The sequence below is a fragment of the Phocoena phocoena genome, chromosome 19, assembly GCF_963924675.1.
Source record: "Phocoena phocoena chromosome 19, mPhoPho1.1, whole genome shotgun sequence".
NCBI classification, from domain to species: Eukaryota; Metazoa; Chordata; class Mammalia; order Artiodactyla; family Phocoenidae; genus Phocoena; species Phocoena phocoena.
In genome coordinates this window covers 18,265,546-18,291,631 of record NC_089237.1, presented here as the reverse complement: position 1 = coordinate 18,291,631, position 26,086 = coordinate 18,265,546, and the positions used below count along the sequence as shown (strand labels likewise).

The 26,086-nt window shown below is 49.8% G+C and overlaps 1 protein-coding gene across 1 annotated transcript; it reads left to right on the top strand.

Moving 5' to 3' along the window:
* The first annotated feature begins 4,292 nt into the window (after positions 1-4,292).
* Positions 4,293-13,256, top strand: CD300LG (CD300 molecule like family member g). The gene is made up of 6 exons (XM_065897226.1): positions 4,293-4,350; positions 5,307-5,642; positions 6,181-6,319; positions 7,011-7,123; positions 9,635-9,687; positions 13,143-13,256. Exons 1-6 carry the CDS (start codon positions 4,308-4,310, stop codon positions 13,254-13,256), a joined length of 798 nt encoding a protein of 265 aa, XP_065753298.1. The 5' UTR covers positions 4,293-4,307.
* Positions 13,257-26,086: the final 12,830 nt, after the last annotated feature.

Here is a 26,086-nt window from a genome sequence, read left to right as displayed (position 1 = left end):
GCTTTATTTTTTTGTTGTTGAGTTGTATGAGCTGTTTGTATATTTTGGAGATTAAGCTCTTGTCGGACCAAGACCATTTAAAATTCAAGTTCAAAGTTTGAGGTTTCCTGGGACACCCAAAAGACAGGAAGCTGAGTGAAGTCCATGTGGCTTGGTTTATCTGCAATTCAGTCTTCTCCCAAAGTGCAGCTCTTTGGGGTCCTAGCCTAAGGTGATAAAAAATTACATATAGACCAGATTTCTCACCCTTGGAGGGCCCCCCACTCCTAGCTCATCCCCTTAGTTGCTTCCTCTGAATCAGTAAATGCTCCCAAGGACAAAGGGACCTTGCCTACTCAGTTCATCTTTCTGGGGTTTTACTTGCAGACCTCAGCCGGGTAATCCTTCCCACTCTTGTTAGCTCTTCACTGCTTTTTTTAAAAATAAACTTTATGTTAGGGAATAATTTTAGATTTACAGAAAAGTTGCAAAATTAGTACAGAAAGTCTCTGAATACCCTTCACTCTGTCTGTTTCCCCTAATGTTAACATCTTACATAACCATGTACGTTGGTCACGTCTAAGAAATTAACATTGGTATATTACTATTAACTAAAATCCAGACTTTCTTAGTATTTCGCTAGTTTTTCTAATATCCTTTTTCTGTTCTGGGATCCAATCCAAGACACCACGTTGCAGTTAGCCTTAAATGTTTTTGAGAATATTTTAAAATATATGTCTATTTCATCCAGCTTCTGAGGGAGGATGGTCCTACTTCGTCTTGCATTGCTGCCCTCCCCCATTGTTTCACTGGCATTCCTAGAAATTTTTTTTAAAAATCCTTTAAACAGTCAACATAAAAATCTCGAAAGCAGTTTTTAGACTTGTATAGTGGAGGAAGTTGAACAATTGAGTTTGTCACTGGCTGGGGATGGGGGAACTGTAAGTGGAATAGAGGATGAAATGTATGTGAGAAAACAAAAAACTTTGTGTTGGCTCAGGCTATGCCCCAGAAACAAACAAACTGCAAAATCTCAGTGGCTAGGGACTTCCCAGTTGGTCCAGTGGTAAAGAATCCGCTTTACAATGCAGGGGACGCAGGTTTGATCCCTGGTCAGGAAACTAAGATCCCACATGCTGCGGGAGAACTAAGCCCACACGTCACAACTACCGAGCTCGCATGCCCTGGAGCCTGCGTGCCACAACTAGAGAAGAGAAAACCTGCACACCACAACTAGAGAGAAGCTCGCGCTCCGCAATGAAGGGCCCGTGTGCCACAACTAAGACCCGAAGCAGCCAAAATTATAAATAAATAAATAAATCTTTTTAAAAAATCTCAGTGGCTAAACACATAAAAGCCTCTCTTGCTCATAAAAGCAAGTCTGCCGCCGGCATGGAAGAGAGTCAGCTCTCTTCCAAGCGGTGACTCAAGGATCCAGGTTCTTTCCAGCTTTTGGTTCGCCCATCTTTGCTGGGTGTAACACTCTTGCTCTCTCCCCACACCTTTACTTATTTGATAGATGAATTGCAAGGAGGACAAGACATGTGTCGCCCAGCCCTTTTTACTTCCCTTCCTCCTGGGAGCTGGCTCGCCTGCAGAGACTGTGTTCTGCACTGCCTGTGAGTGCATAGTGCGCCTAACTCTGAGGTTCAGGAGTAGAGAGCTCACTCTCCTACATCTAAAACCTGGTTACTGTACCTATGTAAACACAACTGACACTGTTTTTTTCCCCAAAGTTTCATGCATCATCTAAGGCAGTGGTTCTCAACCCAGAGTAATTTTGCCTCCCAGGGAAATATTTGACAACATCTAGAGAGACTTTTTTTTTTTTTTTTGCGGTGCGCGGGCCTCTCACTGTCGTGGCGTCTCCCGTTGCGGAGCACAGGCTCCGGACGCGCAGGCTCAGCGGCCATGGCTCACGGGCCCAGCCGCTCCGCGGAACCTCACTCCTGGCTAGGTGTGGGGCTGGCGGGGGTGGAGGAAAAGGACCTCACAATACACATGAAGGCATCAGGAGTGTTGCACAGTACACCCCACACCCTCTTCATAAAAATAAAAATTGGGGTAATGCTTCCATTACTCTCCCGAAATGGCAATCATCAATAATATGCCTTCTCACATACTCAATTTTTAAAAATCACAATATAGTGCCTGAGCTGTAATAGAGGGGGAAAAAAATCGAAGGAAAACGATTTGTAACCAAATAACACATACTCAAGGTGTGGATGCTGAGGCCTCATGACACTAGAAAACACAATAACGTGTCAGATGCTTGTCCCTGCTTATAACAAATAAGTTAGGGTTTACGAAAGCAAGAAGATCAGAAATTATTCTGTATAAGAACCAAAAAATAAAAGAGCAGAGATATACTATTAAACACTAGAATAAACATTATTTTAATCTGTGTTTTTAAAACTGTGATTACCGGGACTTCCCTGGTGGCGCAGTGGTTAAGAATCCGCCTGCCAATGCAGGGAACACAGGTTCGAGCCCTCGCCCGGGAAGATCCCACATGCCGTGGAGCAACTAAGCCCATGCGCACAACTACTGAGCCTGTGCTCTAGAGCCAAAGAGCCACAACTACTGAGCCCGCGTGCCACAACTACTGAAGCCCGCGTGCCTGGAGTCTGTGCTCCGCAACAAGAGAAGCCACTGCAAGGAGAAGCCCGTGGGCCACAACGAAGAGTAGCCCCCGCTCGCCACAACTAGAGAAAGCCCGCGCGCAGCAACGAAGACCAAATGCAGTCTAAATTAATTTTTTTAAAAAAACTGTGATTACCTTTTGTAGTCTGAGGTGATAAGAGTTTTCACCCATGTGAACCCCTGTCCCTGCCAATTGAATGCCAGCAGCGCCCCCCAAGCCGCCAACATTGTGAAATTCAAACATATCTCCCACATCATTCACACACACACACACACACACGCACACGCACACACACACAATCTCCCCTCCCAGAACCACTGAGTTAATGCTTCAAATATTAGCCCAGCAAGTGGGTAAAAATTCCACCTGTACATATGGAAGTATATATGCCAAAATATTAACAGTGGTTTTCTAAGAGAGGAGGAGAATAACAGGAAACGTTACCATTTTTTTTTAAACATATCTGCACCGTGTAAAATTTTGCTTGCAACCGGTGTGACCTTTGCAATCAGAAAAAACAAACAGAACTATTTTGGAAAAACGGTATGTCAGGGCTCCCTCTAGTGTGCGTGTTTGTTCTATTCCTTTCAGGAAGGATTCAGTTCCGCGGTGGGAAGCCGCTAATTAACTTTTTAAAAGGCAAGACACCTCAGCGCGGCTCCCTAGCCTTTGTGCTCGGCCTGCTGGTGGCTCCAGGTACCCGGCTCAGCCCAGCCGGACAGCTTCCCTCACCCTCCGCCTGCACCGCCGCCCTGTGGCCCAGGGCGGTACTGCGCCCTCCGGGAGGCGATGGGGAGGAGAAGCCGTGGCGGCTGCCTGTGGACCCCTAACTTCTGTACCATAGACCACTTGGCAGTCTGGTGAAGCTTATGCGCCACGCCTCAGAATAATGGTCTTTTAAAACATATAAAATACTATACACATGCTTGAAAGAAAACCAATAATAAATGAAGTGGTTATCAAAATATAATTGTGTAATACTGTAATAAATGTGCTTTTTTTTTTTTTTTTTTTTTTTTTTTTTTGCGGTACGCGGGCCCCTCACTGTTGCGGCCCCTCCCGCCGCGGAGCACAGGCCCCGGACGCGCAGAACCAGCGGCCACGGCTCACGAGCCCAGCCGCTCTGCGGGATGCGGGATCCTCCCGGACCGGGACACGAACTTGTGTCCCCTGCATCGACAGGCGGACTCTCAACCACCACGCCACCAGGGAAGCCCAAATGTGCTTTTTAAAATTAGCACGTTAAATAACAACTCCAGTGGCAGATCTAATAACTAATGATTTTCCAAGTAGTGAGGTGCGTACACAGTATTTCAAGCTATATAAATATTACGTAAAGTTTAGTGAAAAGTCAAGATGTACTATTTCCCCGCCCAGATTCATGGGCTCCTTGACTTCTACACAGAGGCCCTCTGGGGTGCGCGGCCGGGGGCATGGTTAAGACCCCCTGAAAGGGCATGGGTTTGGGAGAAGCGCTCGGTGGGTTTTCGGGTGCAGGTCGCTGTGAACCAAGGGTAAGTACTGAAGGGATCAGCAGAGGCGCCTCCCCCGGTTGGGGGAGCCACACGGCCCCTCCCCTCCCTTCCTTCTCTCGATTTTGCCTCTGGAGGAAGTTAAAGTCCCGCGTGGCCCGGAGAGGAACTCCCAGCTCCCGGCGTGCACTCCCGCTTGGCCAGCGCTCACCATGCGGCCCCTCGTCCTGCTGTGGGGCTGCCTCGTGCTCCCAGGTGAGATGGAGGGCGGGGATGGTGAGATGCGGGACGGGGATGGAGGGATGTGGGGCTTATCCCCAACGTCCTTATTGCTTATTCTTATTGCCCGTTGGGTCTGCAAGAGAGGGACCTACTGAACCTACATTTCCTTGTGGGGGTGACCCAGCCCAGCCGCCTGATCCTTCCAGGTTTCACCCCTCCCCATTCGTCCTCAGCCCTCAGAGGGTGCGGGCTCTTGCTGTTTCTGGAACCCAGAGCCAGGTCTTCCCCCAGACCTGTGGGCTCCAGACCCTTCATGTCCAAGTGGCTGTGAGAGTACCTTTACCTCTTTTGTCTTCATTTCCTGACTCTGTGCCAGCCTGGAGACAGACAAGACACCCCTTATTTAATGTTGCCACATTAAACTCAGCAAATATTTCTTAAACCTCTGCTGTACCACTCACAACAGCCCCGAGAGATAAATTATCCTGTTTCGTCAATTCACAAGCCTGCTTTTCTTTTTTTTCTTTCTTTCGTTTTTTAACCTTTTAACATAAAAAATTAGGATGCATCTTATAACTGATGTCAGTTGGTCAAATGACAGTGTTTTTTTCTTAATGTTTTATAAAATTATGGTGGCTCTTACATATGATAGCATCTTAATTCAATGAAATAGGACATTGTCATCATCTATAGGTGAGAAAACTCAGAGGGGTCAAGCAATTTCCCCAGGGTCACACAGCTACTAAGTGGCAGTGCTGGGATTCAGACTCTGGGCTGTATGAATCTAGATCTTCCCCATCACCAGCCTTCAATATGCCAGGTGTAGAGAAACAGTAACAGTCCTGTCCCAAGATCCCTCGGTGGCAGAGTGGAGTACCAGCTCCTACCAGGGCTGCCCCAAGAAGGGAGTGACTGAGGAAAGCCTTCTGGTCTTGATCCTGGGTACTTGAATCAGGGAATTCCAACCTTCATCCCTGCTGTGGTTTCAGGTTATGGAGCCCTGGAGGGCCCGAAGGAGATCAGCGGCTTTGAAGGTGACACCGTGTCCCTGCAGTGCACCTACGGGGAAGAGCTGAAGAAGTACAGGAAATACTGGTGCAGGGAGAGCGGGTTCTTGATCTCCCGCTGCTCTGGGACTGTCTACGCTGGAGAATATGGCCAGGAAGGCAGGGTGTCCGTCCACGACAACCCCCGGCAGCTCAGGTTTGAGGTCACCCTGAGGAACCTCACCCTGAAGGACGTGGGGAAGTACTGGTGTGGGGTCAAAAGAGTGGGCTTCGATAAGACTTTCTCGGTTTCTTTGCTCGTCTTTCCAGGTAACAAATGTCCCTCCTTCCCTGGGAGGGGTTCAGGGTCATGGAGGTGGGGGCTGGAGGATGGCACCTCCCCACAATAAAGGACAGGCTGCAGCTCAAATGGGGGGGAGCTGAGAGCCACGCACAGGTTTGGGGTGTTCCTGAGATATGACCTGCTTGCTCAAAATGGCTTCCTCAAGGCCTCTGTTTGAGGTGTAGCTGGGGAAGTTCTGAGAAATTGGTCCTGGGGAGATTAGGGTTCAGGGGTCAAGGGTCAGAGGTCTGGGAATGCTGGGAATCAAGGATCAGGGCAGGTGCTGAGGCATTGCTTTTGGACTTGTAGCTTCTGCTGGTCTCCACCCGACAGTCACCACAGCCAAGCTGGGGAAGACAGGGGCAGAGGCCTCTCCATTCACAGGGACCTCCCCATCCGAGCATGCAGCAACCTCTCCGTATGCAGGGACCTCTCCTCACCCGACAACCTCTCCATTTGCAAGGACCTCTTCTCACCCAGCAACCTCTCCGTATGCAGGGACCTCTCCATATGCAAGGACCTCTCCGTATGCAGCAACCCTTCCAAATGCAAGGACCTCTCCTCACCCAGCAACCTCTCCTCCTGCAGGGATCTCCCGCCAAGCCACACGGCTAGACTCTACCTCAACAGAGGACACCAGTTTTGTCCCCATCAGAAGCAGCTCGAAGACCAGGTGAGCAGCTCCAACCAAGGCCACCTTTTCAGGTCATCACTGAACCATAAGGTGCCCCTGAGCAAATAAGAACACAATACTCCTTCCTCTGGGAGAACACAGCTTCTTGTCGTGGCCACAGACATGCAGAGAGGGCAGATTCAGCCCCCATCCCACCCCTTACCCAGCAGGGCCCTGGAGCAGTGAATGACCTACATTACGGGGGCCAGCAGCCCTTTTGCCTTGGACATGCAGGCCCGCCCAAGGTGAAGGGTCCGCCATGGCCCCAGTCCCCACCTCGCTCCCTGCCCGGCTTCAGGGACAGCCACCCCAGTTCAGTAGTTCTCGTTTGTGCACTTTACACTGGGCCCTGTGCTAAGTAGGAAACTGTAGAACCAAACAATGTGCTGTTTTCTTACCCAACTGGAATCCCAGCCTGAAGGACTGGCTCTTGGGTCTTTATATATAACTGCCCTCCATTGCTGGTGGCCAGGTAACTACTCACAGGTTCAGACCCAGCGGAAAGTGCCTCCTAGGTCTGGCGATGGGGGCTGAGGTCCCTTCCATTGGGACTAACCAGATGTTGTGGTCCCTGGTACCCTCTGACCTCCTTGGGAGAGATGAGGGATATGACTGGGACTCAGAATGAGAATGCCCAGTGTGCTGCCAACATCTGATGACAGCCACCAGTCTCCTTCCATCTCGTCCGCAGGGTGTCCATCCCGATGACCCGCATGTTGGCCCCAGTCCTGGTGCTGCTGGCCCTTCTGCTGGCCACAGGCCTGGCCACCCTCGGCAGCTACATGCTCCAATGGAGGAAGAAAGGTGAGCAGTGTAGACAGGAGGGGTGAGAAGCTGTCAGCCAGGGGCCTCGCTGAGACCCACAGTCCCCACTACCGCCCCAGAGAGACCTCGCGGGCCTCGGCGTATGCGTCCGAGACGTGGGCATCAGGAGCCCTGCTCCTCTTTTCTGAGGGACCCGCAGGGCCGTCCACACCAGGCACAAGCAATTCAAATGGGGGAGCAAGAGGCTGGGGGGCTCTCATCTTGCTCTGGTCTGTCCGACCAAGCTCATCAGCCACTTCTCTCCCTGTCAATCCCAGTGAATCCATGTCCAGTCTCTGTAGGTTCTGCTTCTTGTACGAGGACTGATTACAGGGGGAAGTGCAGGCCTGAGCACTTGAACTTGAGCAGGATGTGTGCTATGGCCCCGCACCTGCCGCTGGGTCTCTAGAGGTGCTCAGCTCCTTTCAAGACTTGGCTTCAAATTCCAGCTCTGCCACTTTTTAGCTGTGTGACCTTGGGTAAGTCATCTAACTTCCCTGAGCCTCAGCTTCCTCAGATATATGCCCAACAGAAATAGAATAGAAGCCACACGTGTGATTTAAAATTCCCTAATAGTCACATGAGAAAAAGAAGAAACTAGTGAAGTTAATTCAAATGATACACTTTATTTAATATGATATATCCAAAACATTATCATTTCAACATGGAATCAATATAAAGATACTAATGAGGACTTCCCTGGTGGCGCAGTGGTTAAGAATCCGCCTGCCAATGCAGGGGACACGGGTTCGAGCCCTGGTCCGGGAAGATCCCACATGCCGCGGAGCAACTAAGCCCGTGCGCCACAACTACCGAGCCTGCGCTCTAGAGCCCGCGAGCCACAACTACTGAGCCCACCTGCCACAGCTACTGAAGCCCACGTGCCTAGAGCCCATGCTCCGCAACAAGAGAAGCCACCGCAGTGAGAAGCCTGCGCACAGCAACCAAGAGTAGCCCCCACTCACCGCGACTAGAGAAAGCCCGCATGCAGCAACGAAGATCCAATGCAGCCAAAAATAAATAAATAAATGAATAAATTTATTTTTAAAAAAAAAGATACTACTGACACACATTCTACGTTCATTTTTTCCAATTGAGTCTTTCAACCCCAGTGTAATTCAGAGTAGTCACATTTCTGGTGCTCAGTGGCCGTGTGTAGCTCCCGTGGTGGACGGCACAGATTAAGAGGGTTTAACCGAAGTAACAGTAACGGGAGCTGCCTTGTGCCCAGCGCAGTGGTGTGGCTTATGTTCTTTTTATCTCCTTTAATCTCCTCAATACTGTCGAGTTAGGAACTACTTATTCAACACGTACAAATACCCCCAATTTACAGGGCAAGAAACTGAGGCACAGAGTGGTTAAGCAACTTGCCCTGTGTTTGTACAGCTGGAAAGTGGCAGAACCAGGAAACCAACTTTGCAAACTGGCAGTGTTGTCCCAGCACTGGTGGCCGTGGTGGGGAACGCTGGGCTTGCTACGTGACTCCCCTCTGTGTGGCCCCCAGGAAGAAATGTCAGCTTTGCCCACGTCCCTAGGCCCCCTCAGAGGAGTCGGGAGGAGCACACAGGGTGAGAACGTTCCCATCACAACCTCAGAGCCTCTTAGCGCTTTGCCTCTCCCTCCAATTGTGGTCCCCAGCTGGCAGCAGCAACATCCCCTGGTAGCCTGTTAGCAACTCAGACCCTCAGGCCCCAACCTCAGCCTACTGAATTAGAATCTGTGTTTGGGTAAAATTTCCCAAGGTCCTGTGCACACACTGAGATTTAAGAAGCAATGACCTTGGCATACAGGATCACTTCCCTAGCCAGTTTCTGGCCCACGCGAGGGGATTTCCATGTACCAATCTCAAAAGTCCAGGTCATTGCCGAGGTGCTGGGGTTCTCGGCCCAATCTGCTTGCCAGCTCCCTCTGGGAAGCCCCAGGTGCAAGGAACCCGGTCCACCTATGTGGGAGCAGCTGCAAACGACTCCCAGCTACTCCTGGCTTCAAGGTGCTCCTTCTGTTGCAGGAAGGGGGACCCCGTCCGGGGCCCGAGAGTGGGCTCTTGTCTAACACTCAGAAATGAATTGTCTGAGGAGACACACATGCTGACACAACAAGAGACTTTATTGGGAAGGGGCACCCGGGCGGAGGGCAGGAGGGTAAGGGAACCCAGGAGAACTGCTCTGCCACGTGGCTCGCAGTCTCGGGTTTTATGGGAATGGGGTTAGTTTCCGGGTTGTCTCTGGCCAATCATTCTGACTCAGGGTCCTTTCTGGTGGCCCACGCATCACTCACTCAAGATGGATTCCAGCGAGAAGGATTCTGGGAGGTTGGTAGGACATACGGACTGGAGTCTCCTCTCTCCTTTTGACCTTTCCTGAATTCTTCTGGTTGGTGGTAGCTTGTTAGTTCCGCATTCCTTACCAGGACCTCCTGTTTAAGATAACTCTTGCAAGTGGTTACTAACAGGCCTGGCCAGGGTGGGCGGTTTCAGTCAATGGTTCCCTTAACACTTCTGGTCTCTTTCAGCTCAACTGGCCACGGAGACACAGAGGAAGGAGAAGGTCCATCTCTCCCACTTGGTAAGGAAGGAGGCAAGCCCAAGCTCAGATCCCTCTGCGTCCGACTCCCAGGCCCTGCCTCTCCGGCTCCCTGCCTGGTCCTCCACGGCTGACCTCAAGGCAGGACTTGCTTCCCACATCCAGGGAATCTGTGTGAGCCCCGAGATCAGCCCTTCAGGCTGCCCTCCTCACCCAGACTTCCCACCGGGTGCCAGTGGGGCTCTGCTCCAGGCCCAAGGCCCTCTTCCCATCTCCCCTTTTAGAATCAGAGAACATTGGAGCTGGCTCCACAGGGGGGCTTTGATATCAGCTAGTCCAGCCTTTCTCTAAATTTGGTGCAAAATCCCCTACGGAACACCTTGGGGTGTGTGTGGGCGGCTATTTATTAGAAATACACTCTCCCCGACATCGGTCCCAGCCAGAACCTCTTGGGGTGGGGGCCAGGAACCTGAAATTTAAATGCTGCCCTGGGGGATTCTGATAGCACACCAGAGTGTGACTACCAATAGACTCTAGTCTGCTTTTGCAGAAGGGAGAACTGAGGCCCAGAAAGGGAAAAAGTCTTGCCCGAGGTCACACAGCAGGCTGTGGCCCAGATACAGAGCAGGATCCAGAGCTCTCGACTCCCATCTCTCCTCTTTCCATAACACCCTTCTCTGAGCTTTCGTTGGCTCTGAGACCAAGGTGGTGTAGCTACCTTGACACTCGGGCTGCGGGTGGTGCTCTGGAGACCGGGGGACAGACAGAATGGGGGTCCCTGTGCCCATCATCCTGGAGAGAGGAAGCTGCCCTGAGTCTACCTGCTGCTGGGCCCCTCCCTGACCCCTGCAAAGAGAGACCCTCTTCCCACACCAGCACTCCTACGGAGAGAGTCACTGCCTCATCTGCCTCGCCAACACCCCCGTCCCCAGCCTCTCCTTCCTCAGCTGTTTACTGAGATGCCTCTACCCTGATTCCCTTAAACACTGGAGCAGGAAAGGGGGGCTGCCATTGCCTTCTTTCCTGGCGCCAGCAGGGACAAAACACTCAGGCCCGATCCCCCTAGGGAGGGGCTGCGGTGGGATGGGGTACCGAGCCTTTCTTCACTTAGGAAGCAGCTGTTGTTATCTCAGGAAGCTCAGCAAGACCAAAGAGGTGGACAGGAGTGAGGGAAAGGTCATGGAAACAGATGGAGGGGCTGCCACGGCCACTGCCGGGGCCCTCCTCCTGGCTCGGTGTCCTGAGGCTCACCCCTCCCCCAACTCCAGAAGAGGGGCTGGGCTAGGAGGGAGAACCTCCATGCCTTGCTACCGTTTTTTCTAGTGCCTAGAAGTAGAGGCTCTCGTATAGATCTCGTATAGTCAACAACCCAGAAAATGCCTCCACGCTCGCTGGAACAGCCCAGGGTCCACTGCGTGGGCAGAGGGACCATTGAGAGATGCAGACGCCCCCCTGGACAGAGGGTAGCGGTCCTGGCCACAGCCTACATGTGTGGTTTGCTCTCTGTCCCCTGAGGTTCTTTCCTCAAATTCTGTCACCCTTGAGAAGGTGACGCTTCTGCAGCTGTTGGTGGTCAGCGGTCAGCAGTGGCTGGGTTTCGACCAAATCAGAAAGCTGTCAGTATGGGATTCATGGGAAATGGACCTGATGTCAGGAGTCCTCTGGCCCAACCCCAGCTCTGCCATGTCCTCCCCACAGGCAGGGCTGGGACGCAGGAGGGCCGTGAGTGACAGCATTTGTGAATTCTCCCTCCCCCTCCCCTATTCCTTCAGGCCCTCATCCCCCCAGTCACATCTCACCTGAGGGATTCTGTTCTGACTCTTACCTTGTCCCCGTAAAACTGAAGGTGTCACCAGAGGTGGCTCAAACATCTACCTCTGCCCCCATGTCCCCCACCTAGGGTATTGATAGAAGCAGGGGCCCAGTTAGTAGACAAGGGACACTGCCACAAAGAGAAGTGTGCAGGACGCCCTACCAGGAAAGAGTGTAGGTGTAGGAAAGAGTCTGAGACCAAAGAATCACGAAGACAAGGCCCAGCTCAGCCACTCACCAGCTGTGTGACATCTGGCAAGTTACATCACCGCTCTGAGCCTCGGCTTCCCCATCTCACGAGACTGTGTTTAGGAACGGGTGAGATGAGACCCTCGTAGTTAGCCAGAAAATGGGAGCTTCTTTCCTTGGCTTCGGTGCCTATCAGGCCAGGGGTTTGCTGGCCAGGCCACCTCAGGGCAGCTGTGCTGTTAGGAGACATGGCTGGGGGCCTTGGCCAGCTCCAGCCTCTGCTCTGCTCAGCTGCTGGGCAAGGGAGCAGGTGACGGAGGGGCCCGGCATTCTGACCTGAGGACCACGGGGGCAGCTGAGCCCAGGCCAGGAGACGGGCTTCCGCACTCGCTCTGGACTACCCACCTCGCTTCCCTGGGCCTCGGCTTTCTCATCTGATCAGGGAGGGATTGCTCAGACCCATGATCCCTAAAGAATTCTTCCTGTGCTGTTTGTTATTTGGTGAATCTTTGAGGTGTCCAACTTTGCTCTCTCCGGGCCTATTACAAAGATCCTGCAGCCTGTACGTTCTTCCCGCTTCAAGGATAGAAATAATAATCATGGAAACAAATTAATCATTCCAGGAGTTCCCAGTTGTTGAGTGATAAAAGCATTATCAGAAATATGTATTATAACCCTAAGGGAAAACTTTCTATCCCCATTTTATAGCTTGGGAAGCGGGGCCTCAGAGAAGTTTAGGTGGCTCACCTGAGGTCACGCTGAGACATAGTGAATGGGCCGCAAGGACTCTGACTCTGCAAAATCCACCCCCTGCCTTTCCCTCCTCCTCCTCTGGCTTGCGGACCATCCCTGCTGCCAAGAACAGGCCGTTCTGACTGAGTCTGTGTTTCAGCCACTGGGGAACAGCGGGGTCCCAGAGTATGCTGTGATCGACCTTGCAGGGCCCACTGGGCCTCCTGCCAGCCCCAACGTGGAGATCTGGTGCCTGAGCCAGGTGTGGACAGAGGGCGCTGGGGGTCTGGAGCCACCTAGCCTGGCTCCACTCAGACAATGCAAGGAAGTGGGGGAGGTCTCTGCCCTCAGCATCCACCTACCTTCCGCATCACAGCCAGAGCTTAGACCATTTCACCCAGGAAGCCAGGCCTCCTGACCTCACGTCCTCATTTCTTCTGATCCAGAAAATTCTTGAACAGCATGGTGACAGTGACAGCTTAAAGAGTTCTGAGCTGGCAGGATCCCCACGTCTGCAGCCACAACTGGGCCCGAGGCCATGAGGTTGATCTCCCAGGGAGTGGCGCCTGGTGTGTGTGGGGCGGGGCGGGGGGGGGGGCAATGAATCAAAGCCTGGGGGTTCTGGGAAAAAGGAGTGGTTAGTCCTGTGACCCCCAGACGGACAGGCCCAGAATATGCAGAAAAGGCTGGGCTGGACCCAGCAGCTACCTGGAGACCCCCCCAAGCCGGACTCTGCTTTTCAACCCCTACTGTTGTCTTTACAGACTTCAAAGGAAGACGAAGCCTCGTGGCAGACCCCTGAGGGAGACATGACCCCAGGCCCTCCCCTCCCTGTGTCTGGGGAAGAGCCAGACTTTTCTAAGTTCGTCTCAGTCTAGCCGCCTAACACCCTCCGTGAATCTCTGGAAGGGCTGAATTTGCACTGACTCGGATAAGTTTTCTGCTACGGCTTCAGAGTCCTCCTGCCAGAGTCCAGGGCTCTCCTCCACCCTCCCCAAGCTTTCCTCCTGCATGCCCCAGCTGACCCAGAAGGCTTCGTCCGCACTGGAGCCTGGAGTGGTGGCTTCACAGTTCCAGCTGGAGACGGGGACCTCCCCAAGATGGTCACATTCCTGGGCAAAGTGTGCAGCCGCTGGACCCTCAAGGGGCCAGGCAGGGCTCAGGGGGTCTGGTCCAAGTTTGTATCTGCTACGGGAACTCCCCTGGGCCTGGGTGCCCAGTCACAGGCCGCTCCTAACTCCCCCTCCAGATCCCACCTTCTCTTCCCTTCCTTCCATCCTCAGACGCAAGGTCAAGTTCTCCTACATAAGCTGGTGAGGAGGGAGACTGCTGGGTTAGACCGGATTCTGATTTCTCAAAGCCGGGCTGTGAACCTCCTGCGTTCCAGTCCTTCAGGAAGCTGGTTAAAAAGATAATTCCTGGGCCCCATCAAGAACTACCAAAACGGAACTTCCCTGGTGGTGCAGTGGTTGAGAATCTGCCTGCCAACACAGGGGACACAGGTTAGATCCCTGGTCCAGGAAGATCCCGCATGCCGTGGAGCAACTAAGCCCGTACGCCACAACTACTGAAGCCCATGCGCCTAGAGCCCGTGCTCCGCAACAAGAGAAGCCACTGCGATGAGAAGCCCACGCACCGCACCGAAGAGTAGCCCCCACTCGCCGCAACTAGAGAAAGCCCGCGCGCAGCAACAAAGCCAAAAATAATTAAAAAAAAAAAAAAAGAACTACGAAAACCATCTCTGAGGCTGGGCCCAGGACTCTGCATTTCTAAAAAGTGCACTGGTGATTCTAACTCTTGAGTTTGAGCACCAGTGGGCTGGTTGAGCTCTCAGGCCCCTCCAGTTTAGAGAGTCTACATTTGGTGTGTGGAGTCTCCCCCCTGCCCCCTATAGGGCCTGCTCTGCCCATGACACCATGACCCAGCTGGGGGCTTTCCTGGACCTGCCCGAGTCCAGTTCCAGGTCAAGTGCACATTGGAAGGGGTGAGCCCAGGACTGGCGGGGAGCGGTTGTCTTTCTGATCTCCCTACCTAGCCATGCATTCCAGGCTTTGGAAGGAGGATGGAAAAAAGCACGGCTCCTTCCTTGTCAAGAAAGGGTTGAGGGCTTCCCTGGTGGCTCAGTGGTTGAGAGTCCGCCTGCTGATGCAGGGGACGCGGGTTCCTGCCCTGGTCCGGGAAGATCCCACATGCCGTGGAGCGGCTGGGCCCGTGCGCCATGGCCGCTGAGCCTGCACGTCCAGAGCCTGTGCTCCGCAACGGGAGAGGCCACAACAGCCCGCGTACCGAAAAAAAAAAAAAAAAAAGAAAGAAAAAGAAAGGGTTGACTACCTGTGGGTTCTGAGAGCTGGGGAGGGGGTAGGAAAACACAGGGTGCAGGTGGAGGTAGGTATCTAAAAGGGAGGAGGGAGGGGCAGGGCAGGACCCTAAGGGGAACCTGACGGTGACCTGGAGTTTGGTCCCCTGGAGTGGGCAGAGGGAAGGTAGAATAACAGAACGACTGGGTTTTTGAAAAATGAACCGGGGGCTGCTCAATATACAAAACCTAGAAAGATGGGGGGATAAAAGGAAGAACACATGTCACCCATGGTCTCCCCGCTACCCGGAGACAGAATGACTACAACTTGTTGTATTTCTTTCCAGTCTTTTTTCTCCACATCACTTGCTGATGTGCTTCTACAAATTATTTTGTACATATAAATTTATATCCTGCTTTTCCCACTTAATTATTATATCATAAGCATGTTTTTGCGTAATGTTTTTACAAACCTTTTATAAATTAAATGTTGACCAGCAGCATAATATTTCAGATTGGTATGCTTCAGTTTATTTCAGTTCTCTCTCACTAGATATTTAATTTGTTTCTATTTTTGCTATAGATAACAGCATGGTGAATCTAGGCACATAGCTTTGCCTGCATCTGGAGATTTCTTTCAGAAGGATGTGCATATGTGGAAGTGCCAGGTCAGAGGGTGTGAACGGTTCTGAAGTTACTGATACCCATTGCTAAACAGCTTTGAGAAATGGCAGTACCAGTTTCACCCCCACCAGGGCCTAGCAGTCAGCATTTCTCAAAGTCCTCACCAGCCTCTGCACCCATCCCAGTGGGTGTGGGAGGAGAAACCACCCGTAAGGCCTATGGAATGAGGGCCTAGGGGGCTGGGCAAGGTGGAGCCGGTCTGAAGATGCAAGGGAAACTCACCAGAAGGTGGCAGCCAGTTCCCCGGGAGGTGAAGTAGTGAGCACTTTTTACCTTCTGTGAATGGAAAGGGAGACCCGAGTCTGAGCTCTAGGGACTCTGCCCAGGATCTGGGCACAGTGTGTGCCCAGATGTTGGGGGAAGTAGGAATTAGCAAGTTTCAGGTCATCTCAGAGACCCCAGAAGTTCCTCCAAAGCAGGCTTCCCCCATGAGAAATCCCTCAGCTGGAGGCTGGTGAGAACAGGGGCTTCTCAGAAGGGAAAGAAATTTCCTGTCCTCTCAGCCTGTCACCTACAGCAGCTTTTGGGGGACCAGGAATGCTCAGCTGGGTCATCCCAGTCCCACCCCTTGCCTGATTTCAGACCATGTGCCTGCTAAAGAGATCTGTGTCTTTTGTGAAGCAGAGCTCTCTCCAAGGCAGCCTAGGATTGGCATCCACTGGATTCCAAGTTTCCGTGGATTTATTAAATACTCAAGCATCCTTCATAGACCCTGGCACACTGTCCTAGCTCCCAGTGCTGCCACAGTGCTGGCCCAGTGCCACCCTCCTGGGCAGGGGAAGAAGTCTACTCCCTCACCAGCTGCCACTCTGCAGTCCCCCATCTTGATACACCTTGGTTTTATATTTGTACACCCACATCTTCAGCTCTGTGATCTCGTGTACCTATGAGAGGCCCTTGAACAAAAGAATTGCAATAAGTCGCTACTCACCCATCCCAAGAGCAAGGGTTTCCAGCCTGGGAACTTGCTGAGAGGTAAAAACTAGGGGAACATCAGCATTGCTAAAGTTCTGTTTTGCCAAATTGGGATATTAGCTATAATAATAAACTACCCTTTATCCTCCCATTAGTTTCTTTTAAAGAAATATTTTAACACCAAAGAGAGTGTCGATGGGAAAATGAATGTTTTAAGATAGGCCTTCCCTAATCAACCCCTAGACAAAGAATTGGATGTTATGATCCTAATCCACTGAGGCCTATTGAAGAGAGATTTTCTACAATCTTTTGGTTACAAAAGGGGAAGAGTGGGGAAGGGATAAATTAGGAGTTTGGGATTAACAGATATGCACTACTACATAGAAAAGAGAGAAACAACAAGGACCTACCATATAGCACAAGGAACTAGATTCAGTATCTTGTAATAACCTAGAATGGAAAAAAAACTGAAAAAGAATATATATGTGTGTGTGTGTGTGTGTGTGTGTGTGTGTGTGTGTGTGTGTGTGTGTTTCATAGAGACCATTTACCAGGTTGAGAAATTTCCCTTCTAGTCCTAGTTTACTGAGCTTTTTTAAATCAGAAATTGATGTTGATTTTATCAATGATTTTTCAACAACTATTGAGATGATTATATGTTTTTTCTTTTTTAGTCTGCAAATATGACTCTATTCTTTGATTTTCTAACATTAAGCCAACCTGGGATTAACTTGACTTGGTCAGTACCGGTATGTAGTTTTCTTTTCTTGTTAAGTTCTCTGCCTGGTTTTGGTATCAGGGTAAGCTGAGAAGTGATCCCTCCTCTTCAATTTTCTGGAAGAGTTTGTGTAGAATTGGTAATATTTCTTTTTCATATGTTTGGTAGACTTCGTCAGTGAAGGCATCTGGGCCTAGAATTTTCTTTGTAGGAAGGTACAAACTAGACATTATTGTTAATTGCTATTTTACACAGACAATGTTTACTTAGATTCTTACATTTCAGATTTTCTTTTTAAAAAGTCATGTTAGTGGTAAAGTCTGTCAGCTTTTATCTGAAAAGCTCTACTTCATAAAAATTCTTGAAAGAGTTTTGCTGGGTATACAATTCTAGGTTTACAGCCATTCTCTCTCAGCATTTTGGAAATACTATTGTTTTGTCTTTTAGCTATAAGTGTTGTTGTTGGGAAGTCTGCTGTCAGACTGAGTGATGTGATCGTTTTTCTCAGACTGCTTTCTACTTGTACTGGTGTTCTGCAGTTTTACTCCTGACCATGAGTAAATTTTTCTTGTTTGGTGTAAATCCTTACATCTGTGGATTCATGCCTTTCATCAGTTCTGGAAAATTCTCTTCAAATATTTATCTATACTCCATTCTTTTTAATGTCTCCATTGACCAGGATAAAAAATTTTTTAGACCTTATCTTTGTAACTGCCATATCTCTTACCCTCTCTTTCATATTTCCCTTCTCCTTATCTCTGTTCTTCATTCTATATAATTTCTTCAGCTCTATCTTCTAGTTTAGTACTTCTTAAACTTGAAAATGCCTATTAATTACCAAGGAATCTTGTTAAACTGCAAATCTGATGCAGTAGTTCTGGATGGGGCCTGAGAGCTGCATTTCTAACAAGCTCCCAGGCCGATGATGATGCTAATCTGAGGACCATACTTAGGGGAGCACCTTTCTGGTTCATTCATCTCTTTTCAGTTGTGTTTGATTTGCTGTTAACCCCCTCCAATTAGTTTTTGATCATTGTATTTTTATTTCTATAAGTTCTGGATGGTTCTCCTTCAAAACTAACTGTCCATTCTAGTGTCTTCTTGCTTGTTAATTTTTGTAATGCCATCTTTTATTTCATTAAACATTTACACGCACATGGTTAGTTTACATTTTGTGCCTAATATCAGAAGTTCTTGGACATATAAATATGTTGTTGTTTATGTTGACTATTGTTCATGGTGGTCCGTTTCTCTGAATTTTGTGATCTCTTGTTGTGAGCTCATGTTTGGATGAATCTACGGAAAATCTGGGGGCTTAAATTGAGGATACCTTCCTCCAGAAACGATTTGCATTTGCTTCTGTCAGGATGGGTCCAGGATAAAGATACCAACTTGGAACCAGGTCCCTAACTTACCAGAATCTCAGGTTATCTTACCTTGACCCTGGCTTTATGTTTAACTTACCAACTAAGATGCTAATATTGGCATTTTCCTTTAGGACAACTCCACCTTTCCTGTCCACTCACCATGCCTAAGAGGGCTGTTTTCTTTTGTTTTGTGAGCTCTTTGAGATTTCCCTTCCCACAAGCCCAGCAATGCAATAAAAAAAAATGTTTCACGTAGGATCTCATCGTTTAAGAGCACAAGGTACCTTGTTCACTCTGTCTGCACTAAAACCCTGACTCCCATTTTCCAGGCACCATGTAAGGCCCTTAGATTTTTATGTAACTCTAGGGAAGGGAAGAAGTCTTCCCAAACAGGATTGAGGTATCATTTATTTCCACTCTGGTGAGCAGGCACTCAGGGAAAGATTTTATTCAAGTTAGGAAAGTAATGGGGTGTTGCTTATACCGGCATGTGACGAGAAAAAATTCACAGTCACCACATCAGAATAAAGGGTAATCCTTAAAATTACATATATTCAGCTTAATTATAAACTATCCTCTTGTACTTAATTTTCTCACTTGATACAGATGAAATGGTCCACAGACCAACACTTGGGTACCGGTACTACACAGTATAAAGGCAGGTTTATGAGAAACTGCAGAGAGAGGAAGATCTGTTTCTGGAAGGAAAACCGAGCCCTGAAAAAAATGGGTGGAAACAGCCTTAAACACTTAGATAATTCCTGAAACTGTCAGGCACTGTGCCAAGACTCGCAAACATGAAATAAGAGAGGATACAAATATAAACATCCGGATGCTGCACTTTCTCCTCCTTAGGTGGGGATGGTGGTCAGAGGTGCGCACTCATGCCTCACACCTGGCACATCTGGTTCCCACAGTGCACTGTGGCTCCAGCACGGCCTTTTTTGAGGATATTTGGCTGCTCCCATGAGCTGGACTCCCACCAACTGAAAGATGTCCTCGGTTAAGTGGGTTCAATGAATTCTCTTAACCGTCAGCTCGATCTTCTGGCAACTCTGCATACACTCTTCCTCAGGCTCAGTCTCACTTCCCAATAGCTTTTCTCCTTGATTCCTCAGCCTAAAATAATTTTCTAACTCACTCATGCCAAGAGTCCTGAAAATGTCTATCAATCTGTTATCCAGAACAATTACAGTCATTATTGAAATTAACAAGTAGATGGAAACATCCCTCTAGTTGACGGGACCCCTCCCAGGTGTGGGGCTGTAGCTGGGAGTGTTTGTGTGTGTGTTTAAAGTTTGTCTCATTGGGGCCAAATTTACCTTTATCCTTTTGTGTTGTCCCGGAAAGCTCATACTTTAAGTTGTTTCTAGATCCTTCATCATGAATTTATGCTGACGTTTGACTAAGCTAGTGGTGTTAAAGAGAATGAAGCCTCTGTTCCTAACCGGTTTCTGGGTTCAAAACTTACACAGGGTCCACTTCCTCCATGTAAAATGACATGACACTGCATCTTATAAAGCTCTTTCCTGTTCAGAAATTCAGAGGCTGTTGCCCAACTCATAACTTTTTAAGGGAAGAAAATGTCAACATGTCAGCTGACAGTATTCATTTGTTCAAAGAAATGGTTTTTGGTTGATATAATTGTACTAAGCCTTGTGCCAAAGGACAAGAAATCTTGGCCTCTGCCCTCTAGGAACTCTTGGTTATGGAGGGCGGGGAGCCACATAAACAATGACCACAGTGTCCCGAGGGGGTCCATGGGGTTCTTGGAGAGTCACATGGAAAGTGAACAGCAGGCACGTGCGACTGTGGCTTTGGGTCTTGGAAAATCTCTAAGAAGTCCATCCAGGTGGAGATATGTCTCATGAGCAGTTGAAAATAGGGTTTGGGAGTCTTAATGTGTACAAGGTAACAGATGCTGTGGACCCACTGGCCCGGGAGTCCGTGTAGCAGAGAAGAAACAAGAGCTAAAGACAGCATAACATTTCAGAGGTTGGCTTATTATATTCTCGTTTCCTCCCAGTCTTGTGTCCCTGTTTAGAGAACACAGCTTTATTTTCTGCATTAAGTACAGTATATGAGGACACACCTTAGCCCCCCAGTAGGCAAAAAAAGGGGCAGTATTCTAATCTGGCAAGTCTGAGTATCTTAAGTCTGGCCCTAAGCCAAGGTAGCACGACAGACTAAGGGGAGGGATGCTCCCTTCCTAACTTGGAAATTTGTAAACGGAAGGTAGTGGGGAATTAGGTGATCTGTGCCTTAAGCAAAAACCCCACGACCACCACCTCCCCTCACAGATGTGCACACACACTCATAGGCAGGATTCTAGAGTAGAAAAAGAAATTCAAGATCAAAAATATTACCAAAATACCAATTCCTTTTCAGTGTGCAACAAGCATTTATTCATCCACTTAGCAAACATCCCCGTATGTTTGAGAATTCGTTCCGGCATCAGCACCTCTTGGAAATGCTTTTTGATGCTCCCACGGACTGACTGAGGAGCCATTTCTTGGTGCTGCCGTAACAGCTTCTCATTACAGAGTCCGGATCAGGACCCTCTTCCTATCTGCTCCCGTAAACTCTGGGCCTCTGGATGTAGGGACCCCGCCTTGTTCAAAGGTGCTCAGTAGATAATTGTTGAATGAATACAGTCGTCCCCACTTATCGGCGTTTTCAGTTACCCATGGGCAACCGCTGTCCAAAAATATTAAGTGGAAAACTTCAGAAATAAACAACTTATAAGTTTCAAATTGCGTGCCATTTTTTTTTTTTTTTTTTTTTGCGGTACGCGGGCCTCTCACTGTTGTGGCCTCTCCCGTTGCGGGGCACAGTCTCCGGACGCGCAGGCTCAGTGGCCATGGCTCACGGGCGCAGCCGCTCCGCGGCATGTGGTATCTTCCCAGACCGGGGCACGAACCTGTGTCCCCAGCATTGGCAGGCGGACTCTCAACCACTGAGCCACCAGGGAAGCCCCCGTACCATTTTTTTAAAAAAAATAAATTTATTTAATTTTGGCTGAATTGGGTCTTCATTGCTGTGCCCGTGCTTTCTTTAGTTGCGGCGAACGGGGGCTACTCTTTGTGGCGGTGCACACGGGCTTCAGTAGTTGTGGCACACGGGCTTAGTTGCTCTGCAGCATGTGGGAACTTCCCGGACCAGGGCTCCAACCCGTGTCCCCTGCATTGGCAGGCAGATTCTTAACCGCTGCGCCACCAGGGAAGTCCCCAAATTGTGTGCCATTTTGAGTAGAGTGATGAAACCTCTCACTGTCCCACTCTGTCCTGCCCAGGACACACATCATTCCTTTGTCCAGCGTATTTCACCTGATAGTCACTTAGTAGCCCTCTAAGTTAGATCGACTGTCTTGCTACCACAGCGCTTTGCATTCAAGTAACTTTTATTTTACTCAAAATCGCCCCAAAGTACCAGAGAAGTGATGTTGGCAATTCGGATCTGCCACAGAGAAGCCGTAACGTGCTTCCTTTAAGGGAAAAGGTGAAAGTGCTCAACTTCAAAAGGAAAGAAAGGGAATTCCCTGGTGGTCCAATGGTTAGAACTCCGAGCTTTTGCTGTGGAGGGTCCCGTTCCATCCCTGGTCAGGGAACTAAGTTCCCACAAGCCACACGGCCAAAAAACAAACAAACAAACAAAAAACATCAAACGGTCTAAGAACAAATCTATCCAGGAAACTGTGAAGAAGGAAAAACATTTGTGCCAGCTTTGCTGTCACACCTCAAACTGCAAAAGTTACAGCCACAGGGACTTCCCTGGTGGTGCAGTGGTTGAGAATCCGCCTGCCAATGCAGGGGACACGGGTTCGAGCTCTGGTCTGATCCCACATACCGCGGAGCAACTAAGCCAGTGCGCCACGACTACTGAGCCTGTTCTCTAGAGCCCGAGAGCCACAACTACTGAGACCGCATGCCACAACTACTGAGGCCCTCGCTCCTGGAGCTGGTGCTCCGCAACAAGAGAAGCCACTGCAGTGAGAAGCCCGCGCGCCGCAATGAACAGTAACCCCCGCTCACCACAACTAGAGAAAGCCCGTGAGCAGCAACGAAGACCCAACGCAGCCAAAAATATAAATTTATTTTAAAAATAATAAATTAAAAAAAGAGATTAATTGGAAACTTTCCTTACTAGATAGTAAAACAGAAGTTTCTAAAGAATTAAAACTCTGATCGTGGCAATTAGGCTAGATAAACAGATCAATGGAACAAGCTAGACGGCCCTCCTTACCAGCTGGCATGGCCTGCACTTGTCTCTCCCAGAACTCTGTGGTCCCCACCAAACCCAGCCCGGAGGAAGCCGGGCCAGTGAGCTTGTCTAAAGGTGATGCTCTCAACCCCCTGGGTCTCTTGAGGAGCTGAATCTGGGGATGGCAAGGGAGCCCACGCGATCCCTCGTGGTTCCCTTTCTTAGCCCATGTTTCTCCTCCAACAGTGCCTCCTTCCCCAAGCACAACCCTACCCCCATTTCTGATCAATCCCCCTCCATCTCTGGAAGGCAGCATGGCAGGGAAGCCTGGCTGGGAGCCAAGAGTCCAAGAGCCTGGTTCCAGCTCTGCGAACAATTTTCTGTGTGACATTAGACAAAGCCCTTGCCCCTCTAGGCCAGTCTTCCCAACTATAGTGTGATAAGAATCCTTTCTGCCCTACTAACCACATGCTACTGTGCCAAGAGGGAAAAAGGATTTTTTAAAAAACTGGCAGAATTCCTTTTAGAAATTTAACTGCCTTTATTAGGAAAACTGATGCCAGTTTGGGACTAAAAGGAAATTCCCCACACCACAAAGTTACGTCCAAAATAGATGGGCAGTGGTTGGCAAACTTGGCTACACATTAGAATCATCTGGGGAGCTCTTATTTATTTAATGTGGTCTTTTTCAATTTTTTTTTCAATTTTTTTGGGCTGTGTTGGGTCTCCGTTGCTGCGCATGGGCTTCCTCTTGTTGCAGTGAACTGGGCTGCTCTTGGTTCCAGTGCGTGGGTTTCTCTTTGCGGTGGCTTCTCTTGTTGCAGAGCATGGGCATGGGCTTCAGTAGTTGTGGCACATGGGCTCAGAAGTTGTGGCTCGCGGGCTCTAGAGCGCAGGCTCAGTAGTTGTGGTGCACAGGCTTAGTTGCTCCACGGCACGTGGGATCTTCCCAGCCCAGGGCTCAAACCCATGTCCTGGTTAGATGCTGTTTCCTCTTCTGGAGCACCAAGGAAGACTACATTTCCCAGCTTCACTTGCAGTAATCCAGGGCCCCGTGACTAGGGAGACTGGATCCCTGAATCACTGCAAGGAGTGCCACCCAATCTCCATCAGTTGTGTTGTGAGAAAGAAATGAATAATAAAGTTGTTCAGTTGCTAAGCTCTTAGCCTTTCCTGAACTTCGGATTTAATTGTTCTAGATTGGGGTCCAGGCAATTGTATTTTTTAACCCCACAGGCAATTTTAATGTGAGACCAGGGTTGAGAACCACTGGATTAGGACAGAATTACAAGTGTGGAGTTGCTAGGTATAGTAAAGAAATATTGAGTTTCCTGGGGTGCCCCAGGAGATGGGGAGAAAGTTGTCCAGAAATGAGAGAAAAAAGCAGGAGAGGGCCCAGAAACACGGAGGGAAGCAGGGGGACCCAAGAACAAAAAGTTGGCCAGGAAAACATTCTACGTGCTGGGAATGGTCAAGGGACATTTCAGAATCGGGGTGTTTAATATTCAGGTCTAAATTCTCATCAGGGCTGTCAGGTGGGTGATATAGACCCCTATGGCTGCCTCCAAATCACCAGTCAAATTAGCTCCACACTCGTCCCTGTGTGAACGGATGCTTGCGGGGAAGTCAAAGGAAAGGGGGCCAGTTCCACACCTGGTCATCACAGGGAGAAGGTCATCACAGGGAGAAGCCAAAGCCCCCTCTTGAGAATCCTCAGTGAGCATTCTGGGCTCCCCTGAGGAACTCAGGTGGGAAGGAAGGCTGACCCCTCAACCACACACCCATAGTGACATCGGGGTGACATTTCAACCAGCTCTCTATGGCCCTTGTTGTTAAGCACCTAGAATCAATCCTAGCATTAGTCCTGGGAGAGGCCATGACACTTTACAGAGGATGAACTTGAGGGCCAGAGAAGCAGAGGAACCTGCCTAAGGCCACACAGCAAGTTCCAGGTGAGGCTGAGTGGATTCGCCATGGGGCCCCTGAGTCCCCTGGCCCCCGTGGACGCTCACAGACTCCTCGATACAAGCATTTGCAAGAGCATCTTCTGGGGGTGGGGAGTGTGGAGTGGCGAGACGGGAAATTTCAGAAGACATCACAGAATGCAAGACATGTCACTCCAGCTTCCATTCCAGAATCTTCTATGCTGTGCTCCCCTCTCTCAACCTTTCCCAAAGCCATCCACCCGACCCCAGTGAAAGACAAACAGAGCCCAGAAGCTTTGCTTGCACATTTAATCACAGGAAAAGAAAGCCAATCAGAGAGAAAGCTCAAGAACTGGATGGCTGAGAGAGGGGACGGGAGAAGCACATCTGGGCTGGCACTGAGTGTGGACAGGGCGGCAGGGTCCTATAATCCTGAGATTCCTCAATACAAGCGTCCACAGTGGGAAGAGGGAGGCTGGAGCCTGAGGGCTAACGCGGTGGGCACACACACCCATTCCAACCCAGTACGGGTCCCCGGAGTACGGCTAAGGCAGGGGAGGTAGAATGCTGTTCAGAGAGGAATAGAGACGGGAAGGGAGGGGCCCAACCCACAGGCATCACCAGAAGTGAAGGTGCCAGACAGTAACTGGAGCTTCACCCTCAAGGGCCATGTGCCAACCCTTCAGCAAGGTGCCCAGCCCCACCTCCCATCAAAGAGAATGGTCTTCTAATCAGAGTGCTTTGGAGGTTAACCAAGGGGGAGGGGGTAGCTGCCTCTATTCCCAAGTCTCCTGGGTGACGTGGGTATGAACAAAGAACCCCATGGCCCTGGGCCAGCACGAGAACACCCCGTTCTCCTCCCACTCCCGGTCCCCTTGGGTTGAGGGTGAGGGTGAAGCAAGAGAGAGCTGAATTGAGGATAAATTAAAAGAACACTGACTAAAGGGAAAAGAGGAACATAAAGCTGACTGCATAGTGGATGCAGAGCTATGCAAATGAGATGGAAGTAGATTTGACCTTTACATCTCATTTGCATATCCTAGGCAAATGCAAATGAGATCCCTAATATAATAAATATATTTCTGACTTTGTAATAAATACTCTGTTTCTTCTCCCTCCCCTTCCCTAGGAAATGGGCACACAGTGGTTCAGGGGCCAGCGTGGCTGACATTGCAGCAAAGACTGACTAGACAGAAGAACTGGGGAGCACACAGGCTGGGGGTGGGGTCATGGGGGGCTCCCCTACAAGGACAGGTTCACCCCAGGAAGGGTCACAGGGATGTCTGGACAACAGACTTTTTAAAGAAGGGATTCTCTTATTTAAAGAATAGGATTCTCCTATTTTACACAGCTGCCCTCCTCAAGGACTGGAGGGTGGCATTTAGGGTCGGGGGACAACAGGAGAGTGGAGGGAGACATCTGGGGAAGGCCGAGCCTCTGGAATCTGGGATAAGGGTCTCATAAGAAATGGGGGGCTGATGGGGAGCCCGAAGACGGGGCCCCAAAGAGTGACCTCCAAAGCTCAACAACGCTTTGCTTCCCCTCTCCAAAAACTAAGCCTGACACACACGCCAGTGGCAGAAACACAGACCAGGCACTGCAG